Source organism: Kryptolebias marmoratus, linkage group LG11, assembly GCF_001649575.2.
Source record: "Kryptolebias marmoratus isolate JLee-2015 linkage group LG11, ASM164957v2, whole genome shotgun sequence".
In the NCBI taxonomy this organism is placed as follows: Eukaryota; Metazoa; Chordata; class Actinopteri; order Cyprinodontiformes; family Rivulidae; genus Kryptolebias; species Kryptolebias marmoratus.
Genome location: NC_051440.1, coordinates 23,443,486 through 23,460,062, shown reverse-complemented (window position 1 = coordinate 23,460,062; position 16,577 = coordinate 23,443,486). Strand labels below are relative to the sequence as shown.

Below are 16,577 nucleotides of genomic sequence, written 5' to 3'. Positions count from 1 at the left end.
TATTTTGGGGGATTTTGCTTCAAAGCCTGTGAACAAGGCGTTGTTCATGCTGAGGCTGCTGTGTGGGGTGGAGGAGTGCCTCACTGAAACAAAGGGCTGATTGTTGCACTAAACTCATTTCTGCATTTTAAATAACATGGCCTAGAAAATGGAATTGCGCAGTGAAGTCGCAATGATCCAAATACCCACTCATACGCGTAAACCTGTGTAAAAAGTTGCTATAGCCAAAACTCAGCTCAGCAGCAGAGCTTTGAAACAGAAGGAATGAAAACTTAAAGGTATTAACTCAACAGAAAACAGTCAACACATTTTATAACAAAGCTTTTGGCTTCATAGTGAAAATAAAAAATATTTGCTGATTTGTCTTAAGGTTTTAGGAAACTAGGACTGAATTGGTCAAATTAAAACAGCTTGATCCCCTCATTACAGCTGACACAGTCAGGTAGACTTACTAAAGAAGGACAGTGTAGCTTTAATTGATCAATATAAAAAAGCATTTAGCAGGTGGAACATAAAACAGACCTCCAAAGTGTGCCGGGTTTGGAGCTGTGCAGGCCATTCACCACACAAATCAGCTCATTTGGTTCCCATTAAAAGCCAAGAGAATGAAAATAAAATTTACAATGATGCTTTTTGTTCTGTGTTCGCTTTGACATCCTCCGCACACTCCTCCTCAGCTGTTTGATGTCCATGGGTGTGCAGACGAAGAAGGTGTTTAAGATAACAACAAATACAAAAGAATTCAGTCTAATGAACTCAAAGGGAGGTGATCGCTATGTGTGCAGCAGCAGTATAAAGGACAGGGGTGGAATAAGGGAGTATTTGTACTATTGGAGTCATTCCTAAGAGATGCCTCCTGCTGTTATCTTCATCCAGCAGAAGTAAAAGAGAGCAGTCTTCTTCCAACGTCCCTCCAAGCTGCAGCTGCTCCCACTGACACTCTGTTGACCTCAAGGTGTATTTGGCAGCTTATCCATATGGGAGGATACAAAAGAGAGGGTGAACAGGATCATTTGTGTGGGGTTTTCCTCCTGGTCGGATGTGATGTGAGCCAGACACAGATCACAGACGAAAAAAGGAATAGAGACGGTCTTTATTCCTCCGCTGCTGGGTTGGTGCTCAGAGCTAAATGACCCGAACAGGCGCCCCGATAAAGAGACTATGACCTCTGAGATCTAAAACTGTTACAGCTGGTGTTACATGCACTGACTGCAGCAGAATGTCTCATTTGACCCATTCTGATTTGTTGGTTTACCTGCTGATATAAAACTCAGAAACATTAATGGTAATAGAAAACATTGTGACTTCACTGATCATCTAAGTTTTCAAGTTGAGCTGTAGTTTTGAGTGAAATGGAACAACCATTGTTGGGTATCTAAGAAAATTGGTACCCAAATTCATGCCCTTCTTCGTGCTGGTCAGCCTGTGTAAATTGTAGCGTCAGTTTCCTGTTTTTAGCTGACAGGAGTGTCACCTGGTGTGGTCTTCTGCTGCTTCACAGTTCTCTCAGTTCTCAGATGCTCGGTTTTAACTTTAGCAAGTCTTCTTCACCACATCTAGATGTACTGAGCTGCTGCCATGTGATTGGCTGATTAGCTATTTGTGTTAACAAACAACAGGACAGGTTGGCCTAATAAAGCGGATGGCGAGAGTAAATTTCTGTATGGAGTATGGAACATGACCCGTCTCAGCTTTATTCAAGCCTGAGTGAGGTTTGCAGTAGAGGAAACCTTTTTGTGTGCAAAGAGTCAGTACTTCTGTTACATCCTCTGCCAAGGCACGCTCCAGCTTACAACACTCTGTTCAGACAAGCCTCCATTTTTAAGATGACTAAAGGAGCCCAACTTCCTTAAATATGACCATATATGTTCATGAACTAACAAGTCAAGCTTGGTTTACATCAAACCTTTGGCTCGAATGTTGTGTGTGTGCGTCAGGTCATGGATTTATGACTGAATTCTGACTGTTCTTGGCCAAAATACTTTCTGCTTTTTTTTAAGAATGAAGAACTTTATTATGTGTCAATTCTAGCATGCATCAGCTTGTCCTGGCCTTGTCATGCTGGACTGGAATCAAACCCAATTTGATCCTTAAAATGCTGTTTTTAACTCAATTTGATGAGGCAATGTTTTTTGGGAAAAAAATTAAAATCATATTCATATGATTGCACATTAAAGACAAACTTTGTTTTTTTTTTATTTGACTGTGGGTGCCTAAAAGCAGATTACCAACAAAGACTCGAGCTAATCTTAGTTGCTTTAAGTGTTACCTTTGGTTTCCTTTCTGCCTTAGAAGTCTGAGGAAGCATGCTTTACGCCCAGTCGCAGCTCTGCAGCACACCTCTGTCAGGATTTATGAATGAATCAGAGACTGAATGGGAACTGGGTGTGGCACGTTCAACCTGAAAAAGCAGTCGGTCAGATCTGGAACACCTGATCTGGATTCAAGTTACATGAAGGAAGTTTAAAATAGGACTATATGGGGCAGACCTGCTTTAAATATATGTAAATATATATGTATATGTTGTAATCTGTATCGTCCTCAGATTTGATTAGAGGTAACATGTGACAGGGTTAAACCAGCTGGTGTGTTTTGGTTTCACATACATATCTAGTGAAGTCTTGCACTTATTTTTAAAATCAGAGTAAGTCCGAGTAGAATTAAAGGCCTAGCCTTTCTGGAAGGCATTCACACCGCCGCCATCTTTCATGTCTGTTTTAAACTAAGACCATTTTATCTTCAGAAATGATGGAACTATAGTTACTTTGTTAGTATTTGATGTTTTGTGTGATCCCACATGATCTGTTAGTGCAAGGAGTGTGTGTTGAGGATGACTTTCAGCTACTATCAAACCAAGTTTTAGCTCATCATTTGTAAAACTGACAACCATTTTTGTGTTAGATAAGGCTGCTTAGCTGAGGTGGCCATTTTAGATGGTGTTGACTCAATAAGTTAATCGGTTGTACATATAATGATTACTTCCTAAAAGAGTCTTTAAAATGTGTGCTGTGGTTCAAGAGAGATATTGGACACACACACACATCCTCAGACATGGACAATTACATTATCACCTTTTTACCGTCAGAGGCAATAAAATAATGTTTAAAATAATTAACCGACTCTCAGTTTTGCTTTGTTTTTTACTTTGTTTTTTTTTTTTTTTTTTTTTTTGCATATAATAGCATTTGAATATATATATTCATTTTTTATTGCATGTTTTGTCATTCTTCCTACCACCTTTATCCAGATTATTTTACAAAGAGGCACTGTGTTATTGGTTACCTTCAACAGATTATTATCCCCTATCTTCATGAAAAGTGGACTATCATCTAATTTTCATCAATTTGGTTTGAGTGTGTGTTTATTTGTCTGTTAGAAAAATATCTCATGACCCACTGGGTAAACTTTAATGCAATTCTCAGAGTAATCATTGGAAGAACTGAAGAACTTTTGGACTCAATCTGACTGAAGATGGCCACCGCAACTAATCAGCCTTAGCAAAACACAAAAATGGCAACAACTCAATCAACTTTAGTAATACTGAGTTCATATTTGGTGTGGTAGTAGCTGAGAATCATTTCCAACACACACTCTGAGTGCCAACACGACGCAGAAGACAGAGTTAGATGGAGGAGGATGACTCGCTGTGGCGACTCCTGAAGAGGGAACAGCTGAAAGAAAAAGAAGAAGCGCTCACAAACTGTTTAAGATCTTTGCTTAAAACTTTGGTGTGTAAGCTGGCAGATGATATCCATTCATTCAAGGATTTCCGCCTTCATTTCTGCTGGATTGATAAAATAAAAAATTGCGTTGTCAGTCAGAGTTAAACACAAGGTCAAAATGGGCAAAACACATACAAAAAGCTTCAACTGTTAAGCCTCCTCCACCCACTGATTAGATTACTTCAATGGAAAGGCTCTTGGTTTATCGTACAAGACAAGTTATGCAGAAAAGAATGCTGCGTTCATCGCAGTAAGATGAATACCAGACATGCATACCTGACATTCATAGCAGCGTCGAGCTGAAATGAAAGAATGAAGTCCTCAACCTACCCAGGAACGCATTAGATTGCATCTCATTACCCTTCCTAAACTTCTGGAAGGAAGTGTGTCTATTATAAGCTGCATGCTTTACAAACCTCTGCGTTAAAAAATGTGTGGGAACCTCGGTGAGGCATGACAATTACAGTGTTTATTGTACAATGGCATTAGTGAAATGTTTTCTTCAGGGCTAACAGCATTGTGTACATGAACTGAGTTTTACTGATCTTTTGCCAAATAATAAATTATCTCAGTAAAACAGCACTCCATTTTTCAGAGCTAAATATCTTTAATCCTTATGTATGAGTGATCTTCATTTTTCTAAAACTTTGGCCCGACAGACGCGTTCGATGGAGACTTTACCTTGTAAGGCAGCTGAATTCTTTGCGAGACTGCTGTCATGAGATTCCACTGTGTGCAAATGAAACTATGCATTTGTGGACACAACCAACAGTTCTGTCTTACAAACATGAGCCAGACTTACTCTTACCTCGAGGTCTGAGTGCCCCTATGCATATTAAATAAGAGACACCCCTTTCAAGAAACCCTTCCTTCATCGATTGTATAGATTTCTTTTATATAAACAAGCTGCTGACAAGTTTTTTCACCCCGGTCTGTGAGCAAAATAGCTCATAAACGGCTGGATGGATTTTAATAAAACTCTAAGAAAAATATTAATTGGCTGTACAACTACTTAACTTTTGGAGTCAACCCAAAAATAAAATGGTAACCAGAGCAAATTGACATTAACCAACACAACAATGTCTTTAACTCGGTCAGGTTTACAGGTATTAAGCTAACATTTGGTGCAACATATTCTCTGAGTGCTGTCACATCTCGCAAGGTCTCACAAATATGCATGAAGTCATTTATAGTGTTTGATCAAAACAACTTCAGCTCCTTTCCTTCTCATCATGAGAGGATTTTAGTTGAAAACTCTGGCATTGAAGGCAGTGGGCAATATGTTTGCCTCCAAGAAATGCTAAGCCCTTAAAATGATATATTTTTATCATTATCAAGGAAGACTGAGCATGATACCAAAAGTAATACAGTGCTAAAGCATCAACTTTCATCTATAACACTAATGATCCTTAGTATGAATTTGAAAAATATAAGACATAGAATTTGTTTTAAAAAGTTGGAGAGGTGGTGTCATCACAAACTGCAGGGCTTCAGCTCTGGGCGTCTAAGTATGACTCTAATGTTAAACCATCATTCTTTGTCTTTAGAGTCGACACAAACTCTACAGGTTGAGTTGGTTGTAAGATTTATGTGAGGCACCTGTTTTAGCCTTGGCCTCAGTCACTGTTTGGTTTGGATTAGGCCCCAAACCGACTTGGTTTGAGATTGTTCACAGAAGACTCACAACTCTGAAGCTTTCTGACGAAATGTTCCAAGTTTACAGTTGCAGAAATGTAAATGTTCGCTTGGTTTTTAGACAGCACTGTTGAGAAAATGAAGCTTGTAGCTGTAACATGCACAAAAAAAGCACGAGCTGCTTTATTACGAAGAAGGCGATGCATAGTTTACACTTTGCACCCTTTGGAATCATATGTGGCTGTTTGATTCCTCATAAGACAGAATAATATGCTTGGCAGCAGCCGTGTGCGATTTCATTGTTCCCCTGCACCATTGTGTTTTGCTCAAAGTCCTCATGAGCCATTTGTTCTTTTTCCCACGGTGCAACATGCCAGCATGGCCACACACACACACACACACACACACACACACACAGACACACGCACACAAACACGCAGGGCTTATCAGAACAATGCCTCAAATAGCTGGAACGTTTCATCAGAAGGGCATGTGAACAAAGAGCAAGAAGAAAAGGATGCATGGGGTTGTGTGTGTGTGTGTGCATGTGTGTGTGTGTGTCACTGTGTCACAGTTTGCAGCTGTTACCTGCAGTTTCTGCTGAAATTGTCACTGACCCATCACAAGCAGCTCATCCATACTGTTCCTCTATGTTTAGTTTAGTGTGTGAGGGAGGTTTCCACCTCTTGTCACAACGATCACAAACACACACAAAACATGATGGTGCACAGCACTCAGAATTACAACACCTCACACAGAACGATGCAGGAATGTAAAAAGCAAGTTTGAGCCTTTTTACTGTGTGGGTTTTAATTTTTCATGCTAATCAGTAAAATCAGCACACTTTGCCTTGTTGTGCGCTTTAATTACCAGCCATCTGCTGATATTTTTATTGTTTTCTTCTGCTATGTATTTATTTACTTTATCTTTTTATGCCTGCTTTTGAAAAGTTAGTTATTATTTACTTTCACTCTTTAACGTTCCCTTGCTGAGGTCTATAATACTGTTTTATTCTTAGTATTTTTTGGGGAATGGCAATAAATGTTCTTGAATCTTACATCAACATTATAAGGCTTTCAAAATGGAGCTGTTTTAAGATAAGTGGGCATCTTAATTGAAATTTTACTAACAATAATTTTCATTTGTTTCAGTTCAGTCTCTCATGTCTCCTGAAAGTCCTGATGATGAGCGCTGACATCACACCTCTTTCAGGGTCTCTGCTTGCTGTGTGTTTTCGAATCGACTTTAAAGTCCTTTTATTGGTTTTTAAGGTTGTTTATGGTCCTAATCTCACTTTTTTATCAGTCCTCCTTTTACCCCAAGAGCCCTCCAGATCCGTCAGGTCCTCTGGATGAGGTCTTCTGGTTCTGTCTGAAGTCAGAACTAAAAGTCAAAGTGAGGCTTGTTTTTAAATTTATCATTATGGTCCTCGTCTGTGGAACAGCTTTCCTGTGGACGGCTGAAGGTGTTGATGTTTTAAACATAAATTCAAGACTTACCTGTTCAGTTCAGTTATTTACTCACTAATTTTAGCAAACCTTACGTAGTTTAACCATACTTCTAGTTTGACTCTAAATTAAATTCTACATAAATGTAATTTATTTTAACCTACTTTACTCTGTCCTGATTACGTTTATATTCATTTGTCATGAAAAAGAGTCATTTTTGTTTTGTTTTTACCTTTACTTAATCTTCTCTCTCTCATCTTGGTTTTACTAATCATTAAATTTTAGATTTTTTAATTCCAACCTCTGCTTTTTCCTCCAAAACAAATGTTTCCTCAGCTTCTTCATGGTCCAGCCGTCATACTTAAATGTTTTTACAACTTACTGCTCTTTTAAATTATCTTGTATGCAGTTTGCCACTTTTAGTTTTGTTTTTATTTGCCGTAAAGTCCTTTGTGTAGCACACCAGTGTATAAAAAGTGCTTTAAAAATAGTTTGATTTGATTTAAATGTAGCTCTTTGAATGATTTCCGTCCTTTTCCTCGGCTGCAACAAGTTTTATCTGCGCAGCATCAACTTTGTCAGAGCACTAATTTATGAAGACTTTTTTATTTTTTATTTTGCAAAACTAAAATGATGTCAAACGCTTGCAGCCGATAATAATGTCAGATTTTAGTGCTCTTGGTGGATTAACTGGGTGTGACTGTTTAAAGGTTACACTCCTTTACTGACACTTTATTGCGGTTGTCTGAGTCAGTTTCCTGTGTGAAGGGAGATTTTCTATTTTTAATCTACCCATTTTTAAAAGAATAATAAAAGTTAGCCAAAACTAATTAAATAATAAATCATACAGAGATCTGCTTTGGTTATATGACAGCATTTCGCTCGTTTTAGTAGCTGCTTTCCTTGATCCACATTACCAAATACCCCCTTTTATTTTTTTAAGCAGTTTGTTTTTATTTGAGGATGGTGAGGACCAACCAGTAGGAGACGATCCAGGAGCCGCTTCTGGCCCGAGGACATGTGAGGTCTAATATGTACCATTTTATTTTTAACCCAATGTTATTAACGTCAGGGTTGACTAGGTGTTGTTTAGGAAGCTCACAGTAAACATTTAGCAGCTACATGCCCGGACACGATTTCCAAATCCTGTGACTTTCCGGTCCTTCCACCTGTCACCTCGGCACACCCATGAGACCATGTCTGCAGGGCTAAATCACATTTACTTACAAAAACATAAACATACGCTTCTTTGACCTTCATTTTTACTGTTATTTATATTCTCTGATCAAACTCCTCAGTTCTTGCAGGTGATGCATTATCTGACTTCCTCTCTGTAAGAGGGATTTGTTTTGTCTTTGTGGAAACACTGAGTTCCTAAAAGCGCTGATTTGAGCCCGATGTTGTCACAACACACCTCCAGAGATCCGCCACACAGGCCAATTCTCTCCAGGAACACTAGTACTTTCCCACAGGACTGAAACAGGGAAAAAAGGGTGATACAATCAGGTTTCACTGGGAAGATCATCCAATCATTTGTTTATTATGGGACAAAAATGAAAAAAATCTTTATTTTATTCATAAATTTCCCAAAAGACCTTTTTAAACTTGTCAACATTTTGTCTTCTTTTTTGATAAAATACACAACAAATTCACCAAATGAGGAAAACAAAGAATCTTTACAAGCACACACTCAGACTGACACGTTGTTTTTTTTTTCATTCAGCACACACACACCATCACACAAACCACATGTCCTCCTTTGGTAAGCAAACACCTCCAAAGTGGTGCTACAGTACATCATGAACCTTGCCTGGGCATGTCTGAAAGCTTTACTACAATAGTCCTTTAAACAAAACCTCTTACACACACAGACACACACACACACAGTTCACCTCAGGCTCATAGTGCTGGGTAACAAAGAGAGGAGCTCCTGAGACAAACGGGGGAGGAGAGGAAGGAGATAAACAGGCGGAGGTGCCTTTTCACTCGGCAGAAGCTGAAACACGTGTGCTTTTGTCTTCGGTGAGGTCAGAGCTGACCACCACATCCTGCTCTTGTGTCAACACGCGTTAAAAATGACTCACTGAGGTTTTTCCCCTTGGTTCCATTAAATCTGTCAGAAAGTTTCAATGTTTGAACTCCTACAGAGGTGGGCTTGTAAATCAGGGCAGCACGGAGCGGTTGGTTCCTCCAGAAGTGCAGTTTTCCTTCTGGCCTCCTGCCATAATACATAAGGCTGTCTAATTAGCCTTTAGCCTTTTGTCTTTTGTGCATGTTGGCTGTATGAGTGACCTCTAAGCAGTTTTTATCATCTAATGAGCCAACGGCTGAAGAGCTAATATCCTGAGTATGACCACAGGTTTCCTGTACCTGCTGCGTAGCTTTGTCCAGAGATATTCAGGCCACTAACTTATCTAACTTTCCCCCAAGAACTTTCTACCTAGTTTTGTTCTATTTGTACGCGCTAAAAACGGCACGATTTGTATCCCAGATTTGAATCAAATTTGGACTGAGCCAACCCTGGTTAGTTTTAACTCAGCAGGGTTTGGTTATCAGTTTGACTCAACATACTGGGTTAAATTTTAAATTTTCTACCCCAAAAGTTTGTTTAAAATTGCCAATTTGCTGAATCAGAGTTGCTAAAAAGTTAAATTAAACAGAACAACCCAAATTCTAGGTTATTACATCTAGAACAACAACTTGGGCTAATTAGCAGGTGCTAAACGCTATGAGCTAATTAGCAACAACTACTCTTTTTTTAGGAACCCAAACTTGTTGTCAATTAACAAAGCCAACCAGGTTAAATATCTTCTTACCATCTTATCTTTTTTTACTACATCTTAAAGCAGAGGTTCAATCAGGCTGGTTATCTTCGGGCTTATAATGGTGGACTGTCATAAATGACACAAATCACCTCCAACCCTGCTGCTATTGGGTCAAACAATGTGAGCCAATGTTTGCTCAAACCAGCTCATTCTATGACCCAACAGCTTTTACCTGATGACTGAGTTATCAAAGTAACCCAGCAGTTTTTAGTGTGCAGGTGTTAGTTCTGACTCTTCACTGAGTCACAGCAGTGGTTCAGGTGGTAGGTTGGACGAGGAGAAAGTTGTTTCGGGTCGCTCACTGTGGCTCCTTTTCCCCTCGAGTTTTCTGTTGAGTGCTTGTCTTAAATAATTGCACATTTTGGTGCAGTTTTGCATGTTCCTGTGGTTACATTTTAGTGTGTGTGTGTGTGTGTGAGGAGGTGAATCAGTGCTGTGGTTTCCATACCCCAGTAAGTCTATTTTCTCCTTTGGTCCAGGGCCACCTTAAACCAACACTTGTAACCTTTTAAAGGTGGTATTGTTTTAGTTATTGCCACATACTTTTCATTTTAAATCGTATGCAAGTAATAATGGTTGTAACTTTTAGATCTGAAGTCCTTGTCTCCGCCTGTTCATTGTGCCGCCTGATCAGTAGGTTTTATGACTGTTTAAAGGACTCTTAGGTACATTTTTTGAATCATTGAAACTAAGGTGAAAACATCAAGGTAATGATCTTTTGACTTGAGCAGGTCTCACTTACAAATTCAAAATAATGTCTTACTTCCTGTAGGGAGATATCTCAAAAGTATTTTAAGTGAAACAAATATACAGTAATATATTGTATGACTATTTGAAATATGAATTACGATATAAAATACAACTTAACAGGAAATACTTTGTCTCCTTGGAGAAATTTGCTTCGGACTCTGTGCTGTCCCAATAGCTGCTTTCAAAATAAATAATCCACAAATAAACCAATAAAGCTATTGAAATATAAAAACATAATCCACCATTATAAGAGACATTGCGCAATTACCGTTTTTAAAGAGATAAAAAGCTAATATGTTGGGATTAAAAATAAGAGTGTTGCAACCCGTGTTAAAGGATCAAGACACATTTTGCACACGTCCTTGAGCCTCGGAGACAGACTTTAACATTCTGACTGAATTAGGGACATATTAATATTTAATCTGTAAATCTAAATACCACAGTCACTGTTGTGTTTCTGAGGCCAAACCTCCAGTCTGCAGAGACATTCATCACCTCCTCCAAGGTGATTAATGATCAGTGATCCCCAGCTGGTGTTTGTTCCTGTCTGTCAGCCTGACATGATCCAGGAGCCGGGCCTGAGACAGTCAGCCGACAGGCAGCGTGACGCTGTGGTCACTGCTGGGGGGTGGTTCGTGTCAGGATGATAAGACAGCCAGCCACTCCTCAGCAGAGATATCAAACGACATCTGAGCTGTTTGATGCAGCTTTCAGTTTTGTTCACTATCATTGCTGGGGGGTATAAAAATCACAAGACACCAGTAACATCAAGACTTCCAAACCTTTTCTGGGAAATTCACCTGCAGACCAGAAGCAAAGCTTTTGAAACCAAAAAAAATAAACGTGAAAAAACAAAATGGAAAATTGTATAACCTTAAATAAACTCACCCCAGGAAATGAAGCTTTTAATCAACAACCATTTATGCGGATTGTATTGAATTTCAGTAATTACCTGTAATACACATAAAATAAGATTTTTTAAGCATATTTTATTTATTATGAAAATTCTTATTTGAATAGGAATAAGTATAAATAAGACAGTGACAAATGTTTTCAACCAGTAGCCTGCATGCTCCCGTACTGCAGATTTTTGTGTTAAATTATAAACTGATCTTATAGACTCACAAAGAATTCATGATTTGACTTTAAGTAGAACAAACTGGTAACACTTCCAACTAAGGGCCACCAAAACATGCTTTGTAAATGATGAACTCACCCTTAATTGATGGTGAACAGACAAGCCCTTTTTAGACTGAGTCTCATTATTTGGAAATGCTTAGAGAATGGTTTCCTACCCATGAACTCCACTTTTTGGCCTCAAAGACTCATGTTTACTTTATGGTTAGCTCATGGGTAAGTAATCTAAGAGTAATCACCTTCTGTTTAGAGCCTCATCCTTTAGTAATGCTTAGTTTGTGGTTTTCTACTCATGAACTACACATTTGGACTCTGACAGTCCAAGGTTAGTTCCTCATTCACATTTTGTGGCCATTACAATGCATGCCATTACACTGAATAATCAGAATTAAACAGATCAACATATTTAATAATTGTCCTACCTCCTGATTGCATGAAATCATACCTTCTGGTTGGTTTCTTTAAAACCACTTTAAACCTGCAGACTCATCTTCTTGTGCAGTCTGATGAGCTCCACGCTGTCTGAATGGAAACTGTTTGACAAACAAAACTCGCTGAGCTGAAACAGGTTTAGTCTAAAGACGACCTGTTAAAGAATGACAGGAGTGAGGTGGAAGAGTATAAAGAATGAATAACTTGTCTGTCTTCGGGGAACAAAAGGACATCTTTGCAAACTTTTTGCAGGGAATTGAAAAGTCCCAGGAACAATACTGATGTAAAAGTGGACTTTTGCACATCCCTCAGTTTAATCTGTGTGCACATCTGGTGATTAAACATATTAGGCTTGCAGTAAATCACTTAGTGCAGAGTGGGCAAATATTTGGACTAACTCCACAGTGGGGGATGTGGGTTACTAATTAACATGTCTGCAGTGTAATTAGGTCCACGTTAGGACTTCCTCCTCCCCCCACCTGCATGTGCCAAAGCTTCCGCCCACACTCATCCTTGAATTACTCCCTCTGCAGCTGCATTCCCAACCAACTGACGTAAGGAGGGAAGGGGAGAGGCCAGGGCAGGCTATAAAGTGGCCCTCGTTCATTCACAGCCAAACTCTGGATTACTACTGTCGAGAAGAAGCTCCTTCCTCGGGCTCTCCGGGAAAAGAAACCGCCACAAACCACAAACCTGCCCGACTCAACGATGATCATGTCCGCGGCGGAGATCTGCCAGGTTCTCAAAGAGGGAGAGCTGGAGAAGAGGAGCGACAACCTGCTCCAGTTCTGGAAGAGGAAGACGTGCGTCCTGACCACTGACAGCCTCAACATGTACGCGGACGCGCAGAAGCGCTCCAAGGGCAAAGAGCTCAAGCTGCAGTCCATCAAGAAGGTGGACTGCGTGGAGCGCACCGGCAAGTTCGTCTACTTCACCATCGTGACCACGGACAATAAGGAGATCGACTTCCGGTGCTCCGGGGAGGAGAACTGCTGGAACGCGGTGATCACCATGGCTCTGATCGATTACCAGAACAGAAAGGCCATCCAGGACTTTAAGACGCGGCAGGACAATGAGAGCGCGTCTCCGGGCCAGGAGGAGAGGCGCATGGCGCGGGCGCCCTGATCCGCCGCGCGACGCTGCGACCTTCCTGCTCCTAATATGGTGAGAGACGCACGAGGACACGCGGACACACTGATTACTGTCAGCCTAAAGATCAACCCGTCACATATTCGTGGAAACCTAATGCCATTTTATCTCCTCCAGTGTCGATTTGGACCATTTATAACGCGGACCAAAAGGAAGACGAAGTCCTCCGGGTCCAGAGATGAAGGACTGTTCGGAACCGAGCTCCCAGGGAGACCGGCCCAACTGATCCAATCCGACAGAACCTCTCAGAAGCTCCAAACAGGACTGAACTCTGTCAGAACTATTTCATGTTTGCTCTCCAAGGAGAAATGTCTCCTTAAATCCTGTTTTAATTTATTTGTTTCCAGGAAGTGGTGTTACTGGCAAACAGCTCGTTTTTGTTTTTTTGTTTTTGTTTAAATTATTTTAATGTTTCAAGTGTATTTATTTGAATAAATATCAATGTGCCTTTTAACATAAATCCTCTTCATGTTTAAGTCTTTTTTTTTTCTCCTCTCAGTTGGGGTGTGTTAGTTGCTGTTAAGGTCTGTTAATATTCCATGTCGGGAGCAGCATATCTGATATAGACCGGTATGTCTCACCGGAAGCAGTTTTGACTAAATGCCACACGTGCAACTGTAAAAAGGGAGTGTAGGTGTAGGAGCGGAAAGTCCCTTTCCTCTCTGCTGCCAGGAGGAATGTGACGCTTTTTATTGTCCCTGGGGAGGGTTTGAGGCCTGACTCACAGCTGATAAGCACATTCAGTCACCAGGACGGACACTTGAAAGACTCTGTGAAGGTCTTTGAACGCACCTGATCCACGGGTGTGGAGTCTTTTACAGCTCCGAGGGCATCTGTGGACAGAAAAACGGAAAGGGAAAAAAATATGTTTTAAAAATAAAAAAGAAATCTTAAAAATAGTTTGTGGTGTGTGTGGTTTGTTTGTGTTTTAAGAACACTTTGGCACCTTTTGGAGTTCAGATGGCCCATGCTCCTTAAAAGGCAGCGGAAACACCCAAGAAGTTTATCATATCGTAAAATAAAGCTTAGTTGTATGAGGCGGAAGCAACCTGTTTATTGGCTGTTATAAATCTGGTTAAAACTGTTTTACACACCTCCAGAAACGTTGCAAAGCTCTAAAATGATACTTTAGAGGTCAGTAAATGTAGAGGGCAAAAGTCATTTGGAAAGTGATTCTGCTCAGGGGGATCCTGAGTCAGACTCCAGTTTCTGTTTGGACTTTTTTGATATGCTGGTGTAGATTCTCAGTCATTTGAGACCAGCTGAATTGGGGGGAAAAAATGTCTTGAATGGGAGGAAAAGTCTTCAAACAGTTAAAAGTTTTTGAATCAATTTGCTAGGACTTTGATTTTAGTTAAGGTAACAACAGAACATCAAAACAGTCTTTAAAAGTTCTTTAATTATTGATCAGGAAGTTTGCTGTCGGAAAAGAGAAGCATTTTAGTACATTTAGTTTATTTACAGCTATGATCACCCATCATCCCCCGCCAGTGAAAGGCAAAGGTGGACGTCTTATTGAAATTTTTTAAATTATATTATTGGGTGTTATCTACAGCTGATTAATCTTTGGAGTCAGTCTGATTCAAGATGACTGCCACAGTCAACTGAATGGCCACTACCCAGCCAGTTGTACATATATTGACGTAAAATTTGGTGTGGTAGTAGCAAACTGAAACATATTAAACATCTGTGAGATTAAAAAAAAAAATCTTGTGAGGAATTTGTTTCAGTGTTAGAAATTCACCTGAATGTGGTCCCCTGTATAAACAAACACTGTTGGCTGAAGATCTTCTGGAGTGGAAATTTGTTTGAGCACAAATACCCGCAGGTCAAAGGGTGACAGAGAGTCGATTCGCAAGCCAGGAATAATGAAAACTATAATATAACCCCCCTTCCCCCCCCCACACACACACAGACACACACACACCCTCCCCCTCGGTGTCCCATCCATCCCATGAGCGCAGCTTTGAACTGGGATCAGGCTACGATGAACGCATCAAAACCTTGATCTGCAGAGTATTACAGGAGAGGACGGGCCCTCTTTCTAAAAATACTGCTGCTTCACAAATTGGCACCACATTAATCTCTCCCTCACACACACACACACACACACACACACACACACCTTTGGCCTCTGATCCTCGGGACACATGAGGTTTTTTGTCACCGGAGCTTTATTTAGACAACAACCAGCTGGTTCTGTACATTTTGTGTTTATGGAACTCCTAAAAAACAACTCTCTGAGGAGGTTTCAGTAGCTGTGGTTCTGATTTACGTCTTGGATAAAACACTGTAAAGTTTTCATAGGTACTTCTTTATGGGTTTTGACACACAGCACCCATCCAGAGGAACTTAAACAGCACGGCTCCTCTGATCTCAGGCAGCGTAAACATCCTGTGTCGCAGCTCTCGGGCCAAAGTTTATCATTGTGTGGACGCAGCACGGACTTTAATGAACAGAAAGGATTAGAAAAAGTGGAATGTAAAACATGACGTCATCAGTCGATCCTTTTTTTTTTCTTTCAAAAGAGCTGAACGAATAAGGAAAAGTCCATCAGAGGCATTTATTGACAACACAAGAAGCCGTGCTGATAAGAAGAAGCTGGTGACGGCCTGAAGAAACATGTTTCAGTCTGTTTCATCATCCAGATAAATTTAACGCTCAGCTCCTCTCACATCTTAACAGTAAACTGTTAATGTTCACTGAGAAAAACATTAGTTATACATTAATTCAACTCTTAAAGGAACAGTTTGCTTCAACTTGAGAATACAGCTTTCCTTTAGGTAAAATCTGAGAAAATCCAACAGAATTTAATGCTTTTAGTGAGGCTCAAAGTGGATTTATTACTTTTTAAGTTAAAGTTAATAAAAGTGTACTCACCTTGCTGTGTTTAAAGGCCACTTATGAGTTTTTTTATGAGTTATTATCAGTACATTTGATTATTTTTGGACAAAACCAGTAGAATGTAGCATTTCCTTATATGGAACAGGGCAGCGCATTTACAGACAGATGAAAATAAAGGGTTAACAAGTATTTAATGTAGATCTACAATGTGATTGGAAAGGTTTTCTTCAGCCGGAGTAAATCACATGGTTGGAAAAGATCTAAAAACAAAACTTTATTTAGGAAAAGAAGAATAATGGCTAAGTATCCAGACTTCTTTTATGTGTTTTTACTGATTAGCAATGCAGTGTGGTCTATTTAAACATTTACACACAGAAATCGAATGAATTCTGCCTAACTCTTTTTGTTTAAATATCTGAGGGACTGGAAGTGTCTTTTTCAGAAAGTAGCAGTAGCATTATTAGCTAATTTCATTAATATAATCCCAAACATTAATCCTTTCACCACCCTGCTGAGGCTCACAATAAACAGGTTCAATTAACTGCTCCACCAAAAGTCTTTGTTTTTTAGTTTAACTTGCCATAAAATTAAAACAAAAATCTGTTTTTTGTGTTGTTTTTTTTACTTTAACAAAG

At 39.7% G+C, this 16,577-nt stretch overlaps 1 protein-coding gene across 1 annotated transcript; it reads left to right on the top strand.

Moving 5' to 3' along the window:
* The first annotated feature begins 12,529 nt into the window (after nt 1–12,529).
* Nucleotides 12,530–13,940, top strand: phlda2 (pleckstrin homology-like domain, family A, member 2). Its single transcript, XM_017418909.3, has 2 exons — nt 12,530–13,113; nt 13,216–13,940. The coding sequence occupies exon 1, from the start codon at nt 12,658–12,660 to the stop codon at nt 13,072–13,074; it is 417 nt and encodes a 138-aa protein (XP_017274398.1). The 5' UTR covers nt 12,530–12,657; the 3' UTR covers nt 13,075–13,113; nt 13,216–13,940.
* Nucleotides 13,941–16,577: the final 2,637 nt, after the last annotated feature.